Source organism: Syngnathus leptorhynchus, chromosome 10, assembly GCF_054491065.1.
Source record: "Syngnathus leptorhynchus isolate UIUO chromosome 10, UIUO_Slep, whole genome shotgun sequence".
NCBI classification, from domain to species: Eukaryota; Metazoa; Chordata; class Actinopteri; order Syngnathiformes; family Syngnathidae; genus Syngnathus; species Syngnathus leptorhynchus.
This window is the reverse complement of record NC_141204.1, coordinates 3,917,678-3,931,637: the sequence shown is the minus strand read 5'-3', so window position 1 is coordinate 3,931,637 and position 13,960 is coordinate 3,917,678. Positions and strand designations below refer to the sequence as shown.

General features: G+C 42.6%; 1 protein-coding gene across 1 annotated transcript; it reads right to left on the bottom strand.

Moving 5' to 3' along the window:
- Window positions 1–367: 367 nt before the first annotated feature.
- Window positions 368–13,785, bottom strand: parga (poly (ADP-ribose) glycohydrolase a). The gene is made up of 18 exons (XM_085921326.1): window positions 13,580–13,785; window positions 12,984–13,049; window positions 12,357–12,911; window positions 12,029–12,161; window positions 11,819–11,941; window positions 11,649–11,729; window positions 11,375–11,449; window positions 9,281–9,373; window positions 8,654–8,808; window positions 7,339–7,418; window positions 7,205–7,265; window positions 6,911–6,986; window positions 5,863–6,010; window positions 4,251–4,329; window positions 4,078–4,186; window positions 3,869–3,974; window positions 3,005–3,133; window positions 368–2,240 (listed from the first exon to the last, which is right to left on the bottom strand). The coding sequence occupies exons 2-18, from the start codon at window positions 13,010–13,012 to the stop codon at window positions 2,062–2,064; spliced, it is 2,211 nt and encodes a 736-aa protein (XP_085777452.1). The 5' UTR covers window positions 13,013–13,049; window positions 13,580–13,785; the 3' UTR covers window positions 368–2,061.
- Window positions 13,786–13,960: the final 175 nt, after the last annotated feature.

Here is a 13,960-nt window from a genome sequence, read left to right as displayed (position 1 = left end):
CGTCCAGGTCTGACATCCCCAAAGTGACTTTGTACCAAAGTCTTGTTTGGAGCCGTATAATGTGTAATCCACTTAGGGGGAGCCAAGCCTCGGTGCCGTTTATGGATTTCCAAGTCGTGACGGTACTTAGGAAGTCTAATTCATCTAATAAAGCATGTATGAAGGCCCAATTTAATTTGCCGTGGGAGCTGCGGGCACGCGCGGCCTCGTGGAAATCAATCGCATTTGGCGTCATTCAATAATGCATGATTTGGCAAAATCAAGTGACGGATCTGCGATGCCGAAGCATGCTTTGAAGAGCTGGCGATAAAAGTTTGTTAGCTCTCAATGACCTATGAATAATTCAATTACAGAGTGGAGGAGCGACTTGAACAGGATATATTTTAATTAAGAAACCATAACAAAAAGAGGGCAACTTAAAAACCTACAGTACAATATTATGCGACACATTTACAGGCGTTTTCGGAGATGTATCCAAAGCATCTTTAAATAGTGTCCATCAATCATTTACAGTATTCTAGAATGCTGTGTAAAAACAACAAAATGTTTGACGAGCAACTCTTCCATTAACCCTCAGTTTGTACATGTAGGGATGTTGTTGTTTTTTTAAGAAAGGGAAAGCCAACCCCAAAATAATATTACATTAAGTAGCAAAATTCACCTGTTTTATTCATCTCAGTGGGCGGCCATTTTGCCACTTCTGTAAATGACATCACAGTTGCCAGATGTCCCAACCAATCATGGCTCAGCTTCAGAAAACTGGTGAGCCATGATTGGTTATTACCTGACACCCGTGATGTCATTTTCAGTCGACAGCACGTGGTAAAATGGCCGCCTTTTGAAATGGATTAATAAACAGGTGGATTTTGCCTTGTTTCATTTATATTCCACAAACCAAACAATCAGAACACCAACTCACGATCAACAAACTGAGCCGCACAGAACATATTTCGACAAAGAAAGTCGGAGGGTTGACTTCCCCTTTAACGAATGATAGTCTGTCGTTTCTGTTGAAATCAAGTATGTCAAACAAAGTTATAAAAGAGCAGCATATATGTTTAGAATATTTGATAAGACATACTGTATACCCATGCATAGACTACAGCGCAGCATCTCTGTCACTCACAGCCTCTTCCGTGGTCACTTTTTCTAAAATAGAAGATAATACTGATAACAATGGAGTGTCATCACATTTTTCGAGTATGTGTCCACAAACATGCATTTGGGAGATTATACGGGCGTGAATAAACGGCCCTTTTTCCACTGTGAGGTACTTTAACAAGTTGCCATACTGTTGTTGTATACGTTTTCTTGGACCTGCTTCTAGACTAAAATATTTATGTATAATAAACACATTGTTTATTGTTATATAGATTAACATTTTGCCTGTATTTGTTGAAAAAAAAATAATACATGGGAAGAGGATCTTGGGGGAAAAAAAAAAATCAAATATTAAATCGTAATATTGATGGGAAATGCAGTAAGATTATTTCTCAATATTGTTCTACATTATTCATGGCAAATTTGTTTTTGCACTTCCCACCCCCAAATCAGGGCTAGTATAGCTACTTAAAAGTTTAGCCTCGGTGGAGTTCTGTCATCAACCTTATGTGAATGGAAACTTGACATTCCACGACCTACCTTTGCGTGATTAAAAAAGGCTGAACAGCAACAAGGATTTACTATTGCTAGAAAGTGGAATCATTTCACCACGTGAGGTGATAACTACAAGGCTGTTGTAATACACTCACCACCAGCAAAAAAAGGCAAGGCTGTGTTTTGGTAGTTTGCGCGTTGGAGAAATCACAAACCTAAAGGGAGCGTGGCTACAGGTGCATCTCAGTAAATGAGAATATTGTTGAAAAGTTCATTTCGCAACTGAGAAATCTCAAAAATCAGATTTTTGATTTTCCTGGCAACCTTTGGTTCACTTGAGTTGAACTACTGAAATAAATGTTTTCCCACAATATTTCAATTACTGAGATGCACTTGTCAGAGTGATTGTAAGCACACGACTGAGGCTTCCAAACCTGGAGGGCGGGACTGTTTTTTTCTTTTTTTTTAATGAGTGTCTGATGTTAGAGGGGACATCCCAGAGTCCTTAGCAGAGTCCAAGGCATCGGCAGTCACGGGGGGAAGAGACCGGTGGATGAAATCGTACAAGCTAACGTCGGGTCTGGTCGTGCGGCAGTTCTTGCAAACCAAACTTGAGTATTGGTTCAAAAGGCCATACAGCCTCCCTGGAAAACAACAGAGAGGACGAAAATTGGAGAGGTTTGGGTGACAGAGACAAAGAGAACAAACAGGTTGAGAATGAAAAATACCAAAAACCTAAACGAAAGCTAGTTTGAGCTCGTGCTAGTGTGTCTCCGCAGCTCCACTTTAGAAAATGGATAGCTGGAGGAGAATTTCTTTGAAAGGCTTCAATAAATGTCAGCAGGAAGAAAAAAAAAAAAAAAAGGAAAGCGAGGGAGTGCGATAGTCTGGGGTCACCTGTAATCCACTCTGGCGCTGAATGGATGGGCCCGAGGGAAAGACATGGCCCATGAGGTGTAATAACTTAGCATGCACATGGGCTGCTTTTTTTTTTTTTTTTTTAAACTCATACTGGCGTGCTAATAGTGGCAGCAAGGACAAGCCCCTCAATCTTCACAAGCGCAATGGCGGCTAATATCGTCCCTAGTTCCATTTATTGTGTCCTCTACGATGTGGAGCTCCATAAAAGGCAGGCGCTGGATTTAATGAGAAAGTGGAACCTCTAAAGTCAAACAATCCTTGTTGGACCATCCCGAGGATGCCGGTCTCATCTGTTTAGATATCTGAATGATTTTGTTTCTCATTGTGTGGATCTCCGACATTTAAAAAAAAAAATCGGTTCAGTGTCACAAAAAAGCAAAAGATGACGTTTCAGATATTTAAGAGGCACAATTTTTCTGCTCCTACATTGTTCAACTTTAGAGGTTTCACCATGAATAGGTTTGAAAGGAAATCTTGTCAGCCTTACCCACTGTGACTTGTCTCTCAGTCAAGAAAGTGTGCATGTCGTAAACATCTCGCATGAGCGAAGCATCTCCAAAAGTGAAGTACGCCATGTCCCTGCCCGCCTCTGCCGCAGCCATCAGCTGAATCAGCGCTGACGAAAAACAAATGGAGAATGGCACGATGTAAGGAATTGCGCTTCGTTAGTAATTGGTCAATAATCCAAGTCGGGGGATGCCTTTTGCTCGCGATGAGGATTTCCATCTTTGAGCAAATTAGGAGTGTTAAATATTTCATGGTTGGGTATTAACTCCAGATTAATGAACGCACAACTCAAAACATCACTTTGAAAAGGGTCGTAATCTTTACAGCGACAATATGGTTCAGGCTCATGTCGGAAGTATGTGGACATAAAATGCTAAGATAATTCTGAATTTAATGGGCATGGGTTATCGGCAAAAAACTCCAGCGAACATAGGGGAAAAAAAAAGAAAAGTCTGTAACCTGGTCCTTATTCAATTAAATTGATCCCTGAGGATGCTACTTGATTCACTCACCTGAGTGTGAACTGAATTTATATTGGTCAAACCGTCACATTCGACCATTAGCAATTGGAGAAAATGTGAAAGTGTTAAGTCTTCCCCGGGACCCTCGCTTATGAAGAGTGATGTAGCGGCGAGTCCACAGAAGATGCGATTTATGCTCTTTCTTGCCGGTGCTCAATCGGCGTTTTAATGGCAAGCATAAACGTGTGTCAGCGGATCGATAACGGGTGGGAAGAAACGGATGAGTGACACACAAGCCGGCTACTAATTGAGCGAGGGGGAGGGGGGGGGGGGGTCGAGAGGGTATTCTGTAGTGTTTTCAGAAACGGTGACCAGCAGAGTACCTTTGAGTCGCGTGTCTCCACCGAAAGCTCCACAACCCCAGTTGCCGGTGGCGATTGCAGACAGATGCTTTTTGTTGGCGTTATTTCGGGAGAATCCGCAGTAGGCCTAAAATACAAAAGAACCCGTTGAGCAGAAATGAGATTTCCTTAAAAAGGTACCGTATACGAGGGTTCTCGGTTTTAGGCGTCATCGAAAATCAGTTTCTCACCTTATTGAGCTCTCTCGTCATCTTTTCTGGCAAAAATTGTTCCAGGAAGTGCTTGTATTTCAGCGCATCAATGGCTACAATCTCTGTGCATCGTCTCTGCCAGTCATCCCTTCAAATGAAAAAGTAACGCTTTCGTTTCAAACTCTTACTTCAACGAAGAGCTCAACGAATACCTGGGAGTCTCGTCTTTGTAGCACTGATCCCACTTGTAAGTTTCAGCGTAGCCAGAATATCGACTGTACTGCTCAGCACCTACGTAGAAACAAACACAGAGGGAAATAGAGTTGAAGTCGTTCCCAACAAACTTGGTCCAAAACATGGAACACTGCTTCCAGAGGTCTAACCAATTTCTCCCCGAGTTCAGTGCAGGCTTTCACAAAATTGTGTCATCTTCATGAGGCAACGCTAATGCTGAGGCATAATAATAAAATCAGTAAGTAATCCGCAGTGAGAGCACACAAAGTGGACGTCAATTTATTTCAGCACTTTGTATCGCAAATCAAATTTAGTGGATTGGATTGGCATCAATAGAAGCCTGTGATTTAATAAGTCATCTGCTTTGGGGTTAAAATAAAAAGCTTCCAGACTTAGTGGGAAGATATGGCTCAAATAAAAGGAGCTACTACACAGACATACGGTCAACAGACTTCATTCAGTCTCGTGTCAAAATATGAAAAGTGAAAATATGCCCACTATCGAGTCTGAGAGACCCGAGGCCCTGAATTTGCATTTAACCTTCCTCACAACTGAGAAAAGTTGAGTTTTGACTTGACTCCAATTGCCGCATTCTCCTTTCTTGCCATTGATTTTATTTCAAGCAAATGGCATCAAAATGTACTCGGTGAACACTTTTCTAATGAAAAACTAGCTTGTGACTAGGGGGGGGCATGGTGCCCTACAATTGAAATAGAATTTCTGTGGCACATTCTTCAGGATTAAGAATCTCTTAAAAAGAGAATGAAGAAGTATTCATTTCCACAAAACAAGCAACATCATCTCGTATCCTTGCCCGTATCAACAGACAAGGGAGCCGAGCCGCTCGCTGTCCTCCCCAATCACCTTGATGTCATTTGTGCCGGAAACTGCCCGGCATCCTGCCATCAAGATTCCCATCACCAGATTACACGGCGGCGTTCTTCTACCTTCCGATCCGACAACGCCCCCAACGGAGGAATACCGACGTCGAAAAGGTACGGGAAAACCCGCGTTAAGTAAGGAATGTACGTCATGGGGGCGAGGTGAACCAACGGCTGGATTAGAATCATAGCAAAGAGGGGCATCGTGCGTGCAGAGAATATTGTGCGAGCTTTTCACAAATCTATGGCGTAACTGGCCCATTCCATTAGTGGAGCGTTGACCTTAGTGCGGTTATAAATTCCTTTCTGTCCAAATGTAATAAAGTTAAGTGGAAGGGAGGAGAAGGAGGAAGGAAGAGGAGGGGAGGGAGGAACGGTCTGAGGCTCGGAGGAGGACGGTGACTAACAACTGAAGGTGACTTGGAAAAGAGATGAATGTCGCAGAGAAGACAGGGCGGCGCCACTGTGTCGCCGGTCGCGCTACTTAATAAGACTAAAGTCGATTTTTACATTGACGGCGCACAATGAAAGGGTTTGTGTGTGTTTGGTGGCATCACAGGACCAGATTGTCGTTTATCTGCTCTACTAAAGCACTATTCGGTGGCGCTCGACACAAATATGAAGCGTGTTATACAATTATTATAGATTTTTTTAAGAATGGCATAAAATCCACAGTGATTACGGAAATCTATCGTCATTAAAGTGAAACCTGTGATGATGAGGCATTCGTTGTGCTCCAGTGCTTCAGTGAAGAGACGGGAGACGATGAGTTCGGGGTTAATGATGAACCGGATCTCTTCTTGGACCAGGCCGTTTCCGGTGACGCCGCCGCCTACGAATCGGTTCGCAAAGTCCACCTTGTGAGGAGGAAAAAGGACATTTCATTACCAGAGGCTCCAAGAGCTTTTCTTTTCCTTAATCTAAAAAAATAAAAAGGAAAAAAAAAACGGAGACAGTCTTGTCTACTCGATACCGGTCGAGACTAACAGTAAGATTAAACTTCCAGTTATGCAGATAAATGACTCAATTAGTATGTCCTTATTTCCTGCCACCCACTGTGCTCATTTAATACAGATAAAGATCACATGCTTGCTTCCTGTTTGGGAATAATCAAATGAGGAAGCAAAATCATGCATGTTGGACGTATCAAAACTCGTAAACCATGCTGTCATTTTTTTTTACAACTGATTATTTTTTTTGATTTTATGTCACGTAAACCAAGAATAAGAGGACATTTGAATCCAAATGCTGCTGTCTGTCAGAGAGGGAGGGTCCTGCTCACTGGCCCGCAGCCACGTCAATCGGTTTGACAGCGAGTGTTTGGTTTTGAACCGGTTCTCTTCACCTCGTTCACCCCTAGCCTCATCCTCCATATCCTTCAATCTCACCTCCTTTGACAAAATGACAGCACGAAGGACTCCTGAACCCGGGCCGGGTCGCTCCAGTAAGATGCTACACCCTCGTCATCTGTTTTTTCCCTTCAATGCAAACACCAGTTTTGGTCCTTGCTATCCTCTCGATGTTTCCCTGAGTTACTCGTGTATATAATTCCAGTTGTCGGGCGACAGTTAGAAATGACACTTGATATGTCCAGACCAATGAGAGCAAAGTCAAAGAGAAAAAAAATGGGGGAATCCAATGCAACAGACACAGAATGACTGTGTCAAAAAAAAAATTACATATGAGGGCTGAAAGAAAGCCACAGTGACAAAATGGTTGCAAAACTGGACAGATTTGATATAAAATTGATTTTATACCTGCAGCATCCCGTAACCATCGGCTTCAATTGTCCCCTCACAGGTGATGTGTAAGCGAGTCAGCTGAGTCTGGCAGCTTGAAAAAGGAAAAGACACTTTTCAATGCTGATTTGAAAATTTTACTAAAAAATATATATATTATTTATTGGTAGGGTATGTGCATATATAAAAAATAATCTTTAATCTTTTTTGGGGGGGCTGAAAATGAAAACTTGTCAAAATGCCATAATGTGCTTTGTGGGTGTCAAGTTGTATATTTTGAAATTAAGAGTTAATTAAAAAAAAAAGTCATACTTCTCCCAAGTTGGAAGCGTGTTCACAGTTTGTCTTGTGAATGTCACAAGGCCCTTTGGTCCTAAAAAAACAAAAACAATCAAAATGTTAATTGTATGTTTTGTTTTGAATCTGGATGGTTTCCTGATGCTTACTGCTTTGCGAAACTCTCCTAAAGTAGCAGAAGAGTGTTTTCAACTTCTCAATTTTTCGTGATGAAGAGCCTTCAAATAACCTGCAAGAAAATACAGATGAAGTGTTGTTTCAATCAAAACAATTGTCACAATCTGTCAGGGCTGAAAAAAAAAATAGATTTACATTTACTGACGAGCCATGACTTTTTTTTTTTTTTCTTATCGAAATAACCAACTTTATAGATTTATTTTAATTGTATTAACAAACACACACACACAAAAAATGTCTATATGAATCATATCTTGATGTTTTCCACTTCATTTCCTTCTCAAGCAAAAGAAAACAGCAGCTGAAGAGCCACATCTCAGCCTCCCGTCCTCCTTCTCCAACATATCCATCACTTAACGAGGACAAACCTCGACAGTTCTGCCAAAAAAGCAATCAGCAGATTGCTTGCCGCGCTGCCTGTCCAAGACGGAGCGCCACTGTAGCCAATAAGCAAAGTGACGGACACTCCCTCAATTATAAGGGGGAGTGAGGAGGGGGGCAATAACGATCCACGGTCCATTTTGGACCTCGTTGCTTGTCTCGTCTCATCGTCTCACAGACCGGGTTCTATATTGTGCCGCAGGATAAAATGCTGATAGTGAAGGTGGGCCCCGAGTATCTGCAAGCGAGCGATAGGACTGCAGGAATCGATGCTTACATTATTACACAGCCCTCTTCACTTAGCCTGCTGCTAACATCTGATGTGGTAGGGAGGAAAACCTTCTTACACAGATGACAGATGATAGAAGGAGCAAGACTCAAATATACATCGGGACCACTACTAATTGGGATTCTCAAGGCTTTTTCTACTGCCTGACACAAAAAATTGAAAAATGTTATTTGATGTTATGCACCTTCATAATGAGGTAAGAACACAAGCAGACGGGATGTTATTAAGCTTCTCGCTAACAAGGGGACGGCTCCTCAAAGAGACGAGGAGAAAATTGATGCGAAACCTGGACTGTGTCCGCCAGGTAAGGAGTAAATATAATAAGACAGACGCTAATTTAATGTGGTTATCCAGCACATATCACCTAATGAGCCATTCGTGCTTGTTTATGAATTATATTATGGATCATATTTAAAGAAAACAAAAAAAACAACTCACAACTAAGCAGAAAAAAAATGGTAGACTGTCCCAATCAACCAAATACTAAATAAAGAACAAATATTATTACTGACTATGGTGTGATAATAAATAAGAAACTGTAGGGAGAGTTTTTAAGGCACTAGTGCCCCCTTATGGAATTTTTTTTTTTGCTCGTGGGGAATGCCGGATTTTTCCACCTGTAGAAGTTGATCTCGGGGTAGTTGCAGTACTCTGACTTGCGGGAGTTGCGTCGCGGGAATGTACAGAAGAAGGCGTTGGCCAGAAGGCAGGCGATTTGCTCCTGAGACATGGTGAGGGAATGGTTCATCCGTGACTTCAGCAGGGGGATTGGCTGAGGGAGAGACCAAAAACGATAAAGAAAGGGGGAGACCGTGAGGATCATGGCAATCGAGATGACAGACAGATCAGAAGAGGGGTACCATTATAAGGAGAGACTAAATGCTAATGGGGGGGGGGGGATAATTAGTACAGCAATCTAACAAGCAGAAGAGACAAGAAGGGCTCCATTAAGTAAATGCGAAGAAGTAATTAAGCTCCGTGTTTTCTTTCGCTCGCCCATGTTCTCCCAGTCAGACACGCGGGCTCATATATCTTGGCTGATTAGAGCTAAAGAGCCTCCCAAGGCTGCCGTGGTTAGCCGATCAATAGCAGCTCTAATAACAGGAGCGGGAACATCTGGGTCAAGGCTTACGACAGCAATCTGATGGAATCTTCCATTAACAAAGCACTGAAAAGGACGCACGTGAAATTCCAGTGGTCCCTGGTTAAGTTGTGAAATATGTCATGAAATTTTGATGACGTACCATGGTGCAGAGGCGCGGAGCACTCAGTGCCAGCGTGACCATGGAAGGCAGCACGGCCTCGTAAAGGTGCTGAACCTCGCAATGCTCCAGACACTAGAGGGCAAAAAAAATAAGAGTGGGGAATGAATGAAAAGACATTTTAGTATTAGCTGGAATGATGTTGACATTTTTGCCTAACAAAGTTCGGATCCGCTATTTTTTCTTCAAATGGCAAAAGTTATGACGAGCTTTAAAAATCTACTGCTAATTATAGTTGTGGTCTCATCATGTCCACCAAAAAACATGCATGATAAAGCTTGACGGAAGTGAGGAGTGACAATCGAGTAGCTCGTACGTCATTCGACACAATTTGGGGTGAGCGTCACAAAAACGGAAGGCCTCTATCTGTGTAGGGGGGGGGGGGGGGGGGGGGGAAAAGAAAAGACATCAATCTGGAAAAGGAGCGGCCACATACTTCAGCCTCCAGCTTGCCTCAGCAATTCCTTCTAAAATAAACACACTTACTCGGTCATACAGCCAGATTTACAACGCAATCACTTATGAGCGTATTGGCTTCAAATGTCAGCGTCATCAATCACTTGCCTTATTCTATCAAGGTAAGCAGAGCGGCTGATTAAATGGACCTTCTGGAGCAAAATGCAAATGACCAATCGCGGTAAGAGAGAGATCGAGAGCGGCACGGTGGCTTGATTTCCAACGCTAAAGTCTTTGCTGGGCAATTTGTCCGCAGAACGTTTTATATGTCAAGGGAGCAGGTCTGACTAACCGCTGTCAGAAGTAATGAGCTGGCAGGCATCATAAAACGCTCCCGTGGGACTGATAGTTGGCGGACGTGGCGACGGACGGTATGAGGGTAGAAATATGATATCGCACACGGTTAGAGCTGCTGACCTAAAACGGCCTCAACTTGGGTTAGGAGGACCACAGCAAAGGATTTCAGTCATGAATAGAATTGATTAAGTTATACAATTGTCAAGTGTTTTTGAATAGCTTATCCTATCGATTGTCCCATTAATTGGCTATATAAATTACATTGTTTCACCAACACAATCTGCATTTGAGGTACCAATATTACTAATGTCCACTTGGGGTCGCTATACTCATTTATATTTGTGACTCCTTTATAAAAGGTGAGTGATGTAAGAGTTAGAAGAGTAAAAAGTCGACTGTCTGCGAGCTCGCCTTTGCAGCTGGCCGTTCACCGGCTAACTGTTTGCCAGTCCGCGTACTGGTGAGTGAAATGACAATTAAGCGTGGGTGTTTGACAAACAAGTGGGAAACGCTTGACGAAGCACAAATGTTTGTGTATTCCCTCGGGGCGTCAGCTGTACTCCACCCTGGACCGCTTCCATGCTTGGGCCCTTAGACGTTTATCAGAAAGTGACACGGTGACAGTTTCATTTGGCAGGAGAGAAACACGACGGCAATTTACAGACTCATCCCAATTTGTATCATTTTTTTTTAATCATCTTCCCTACAGCCACAGGGGGGGACGTGTCAATCAGTGGAGCTTGGCTGTGGGGACTCAGGACAATTATTCAGTACTTCATGAATGCTAGTTAAATTGAATAAATTGAATGGCGTTAAGTGAGCAACACAGTATATTATTAGACAGTGGATCCCCATTTTAAAAACGTACCTCTTCTCTTGTAACCTTTTGCAAAAAAGCTTTCACAGCATCTTTTTTTTTTTTTTTTAAATAGCATGCAAAGTAAAGACCGAGTTTCATTACAATGGAGGACAGTCAGTGGAAGGGCAACTTGGGAAGGCCTTACTTAGCATCATTTTAGAAGGGATGGACCCTTTTAATTAAATTGGATAAAGCAATAAAGTAGCTCACGAGCAGCCCATCGATCGCTCAAGCTCCACCTTGCACTGAGACATTAGTCCAAGGAGCGAGGGAGGGGGGTTAAAAATGTCTGTATTTAGCTGTGGGCTTGAGTTTATAAAACTTGAGAACAGACACTGAAATGCATGAAATGCTACCCTAAATACTAGCAAAATAAATCCTTTGTTATTATTCTAGATGGTCATAATAATATTTCAGTTTGACTTCCAAGTTATTTTCTTGACTTTTTCAAGCATGCAGCTCACCTCGGTGCAAAGGAGGTTGAGAGCAGTGAAGTCCCATTTCTTGGCATGAGCTGTGTTGTATCTCAAGATAGCATCCTGGGGGAAGGCAGCAAAACATTGACATTGATATCAAACCTGCTGTGGCACAAAGGAGCAGAAGATAAAGTAGAGGGTGATATTTTTGCAAACACTGCCACCTTGTGGATGTGGCAACACTTTAAATAACAAGGATGGATAATAAAAATTATTTCTAATTCATTGCGATGCACGTGCTCCACAAATGCGTCTCACTTACCCTCACATCCAGAGAACTCTTAAACCCTCCTTGCAAGGCCGAGTGGATTAACTCCCACCGACTCTGGACCCCACCTCCATCCTACAACACACGTTTTTTGTTGTTGTTATCAATTTAGTGACTCCAACTCAATCTTTACGTTTGGGTTGAAGTGCATGCGCATTTTGGACCTCCGTCTCCAGTGGGAAGAGATTCTTCTCGGAGCAAGGCATCTTGACTGTCACGTCATCCCACGCGTCTTTGAACTTGCCGGGGTACGGGACAGGCACCTCTCCCTCTCTGAGGAGATCTGTCTGTAACGTTGACGAGCAAACGAGATGTATTCTCAAGGACAGTTGTTGGAGAGCTGTTTAATCATGTTTGTCACATGGTGTACTCACCCTTACTGTGACAGTGTGGTTAGGCACGGCTTTCAGGTGAGACAGTGGAGGAGCACACTGGGGCATCCTGTTCAGCTCATTGATGGGGGTCCCCAGCCACGCTCTGGGGGCGTCACGCACAGGGGATGGAACACTGCAAAGACAAAAGAGCAGTGTGGTCAGAAATGACAACTCGTAGCAGTGTTAGAATTATTTTGGATTTTAACGAATAGGAATGGAAGGATGTAAACCAGGAATTATATTGTATTTCTGGAATCTACCAGAAACTTTGTAGCAATTTTCTACCTACTTGCAATTCTAACTGCAAGGGAGGAAAAGTTATAAGTACCTTTCACAAGTAGCACCTGTCCGGCTGATAATCAATTCCTGTTTTAAAAGTGATTGGTCGCTACAATCACTCGCCACAATATCCCTGGTTCCTGCGGCTGAGTGTTCGTCGGGCTCTGAGACAAAGTTCTGGCGATTGTGTTCCCGAGCCTCTGCACACTCTTCGACACAAGCGCCGCCATCTCCTGCCGAGTTGTTGATGAGCAGTGTTTTACCAACAGGGCTGTTGGGACTTGGCATCTCCACGTCATTGGACGACAGACCTTTCCTCGGACTTGCGCAACAGCCCGGTTTAGGATGGGAGGAGTGCAGGACACAGGTTGTTTTCACAGGGTGAGGGCCGGGAGAACTGAGCCTCTTTGATTTTTGGCCATTAGAACACTGCGCAAGGGCTGGACTACTTCTAATACTTGCAAGCGAAGAATCGCTTAAAGACCCGCAGTCCATAAAAATCTGAGAGGCCGTGTCAGCCCGTGAAAAATCATCTCCATCTTGCTCTGGTGTTCTGCAGAAGAGCTCAGCTGATCTGCCTTCAGATTGGCTATCACCGGTCACACTGGAACACAAAATAAAATGAATAAATGAGCACAGTGCATCCACTCAAATATCACGTGTATTTTTTATTTACCTTCTCTGAGAATCCATTTCTGCATCCATCTTGAAGTGGTCAGACAAAGCGAGTGCATCAAAGTTACTTGAAAAAAAAAAATCAAAATAAAATTCTGCGGTATATAAGGATATTAGTTCACATACACGCTGTGAACAGTAGCTATTTGATCATAGGTTATTTTTAGAATAATTAATACAATTATTATCAAATAAAATAAGTAGTAAAATATTTACGTCAACATGGAAATTAACTCTGATTTGGTTTTATATTAATCGTATTAAATACACGCAAAAAGGTGGTCAAGGTACGTCATGAACACCACATAAAGTCTTGTTTCAATTATTTGGTACAAGCAGTAACAAAAGCATATGTGGGAAAACCCTGACGTATGACATAAACAGTTCAACGTAAAGAAAAACGGTCTTAGCTGTAACGGTCTATCGGTGGCAAATTGTACCCAGCGCGAAACCTTAAAACGGATAACTCTAGAGCCAATGCTAACTAAAGATTGAAAATGTTACTGTAGTAAAAAAAAAAAAAAAATTGATATATACAGGCTAGCAAAACAGTCTCGTCAAGCTAGCGGATGCTGTTAAAAATGAAATACAACTTACAAGCATGTCCCTCGCTGGGTTTTCTTCCTTGGCTCAATGCATTATGTAGTTGCTGTTTTCATTCCAAATGAAATAAAGTCGCGCCACATCGTATATTTTTCAAAATACGCCACTTCAAAAAGTGTTTTGGTCCTATTTCAGTTTTATTGACATGGTGGCGCGACAGCCGCTACCGCTTAACGACAAGATGTCAAGGGGAAGTAAGACCAATCAAAATGGTTTAATTTGGGAAAGAGGCGTGACCAGACGGCAGTATCCTAGCGACTCGGCCGTAAATGATTTTTCTTTGTCGTAATAACGTGTAGAGGAACGGAAAATCGCAAATCACTGCAGACGGCGGCTCAATATGACGTCAGGTCAATGTATTACTGTTACTGTATT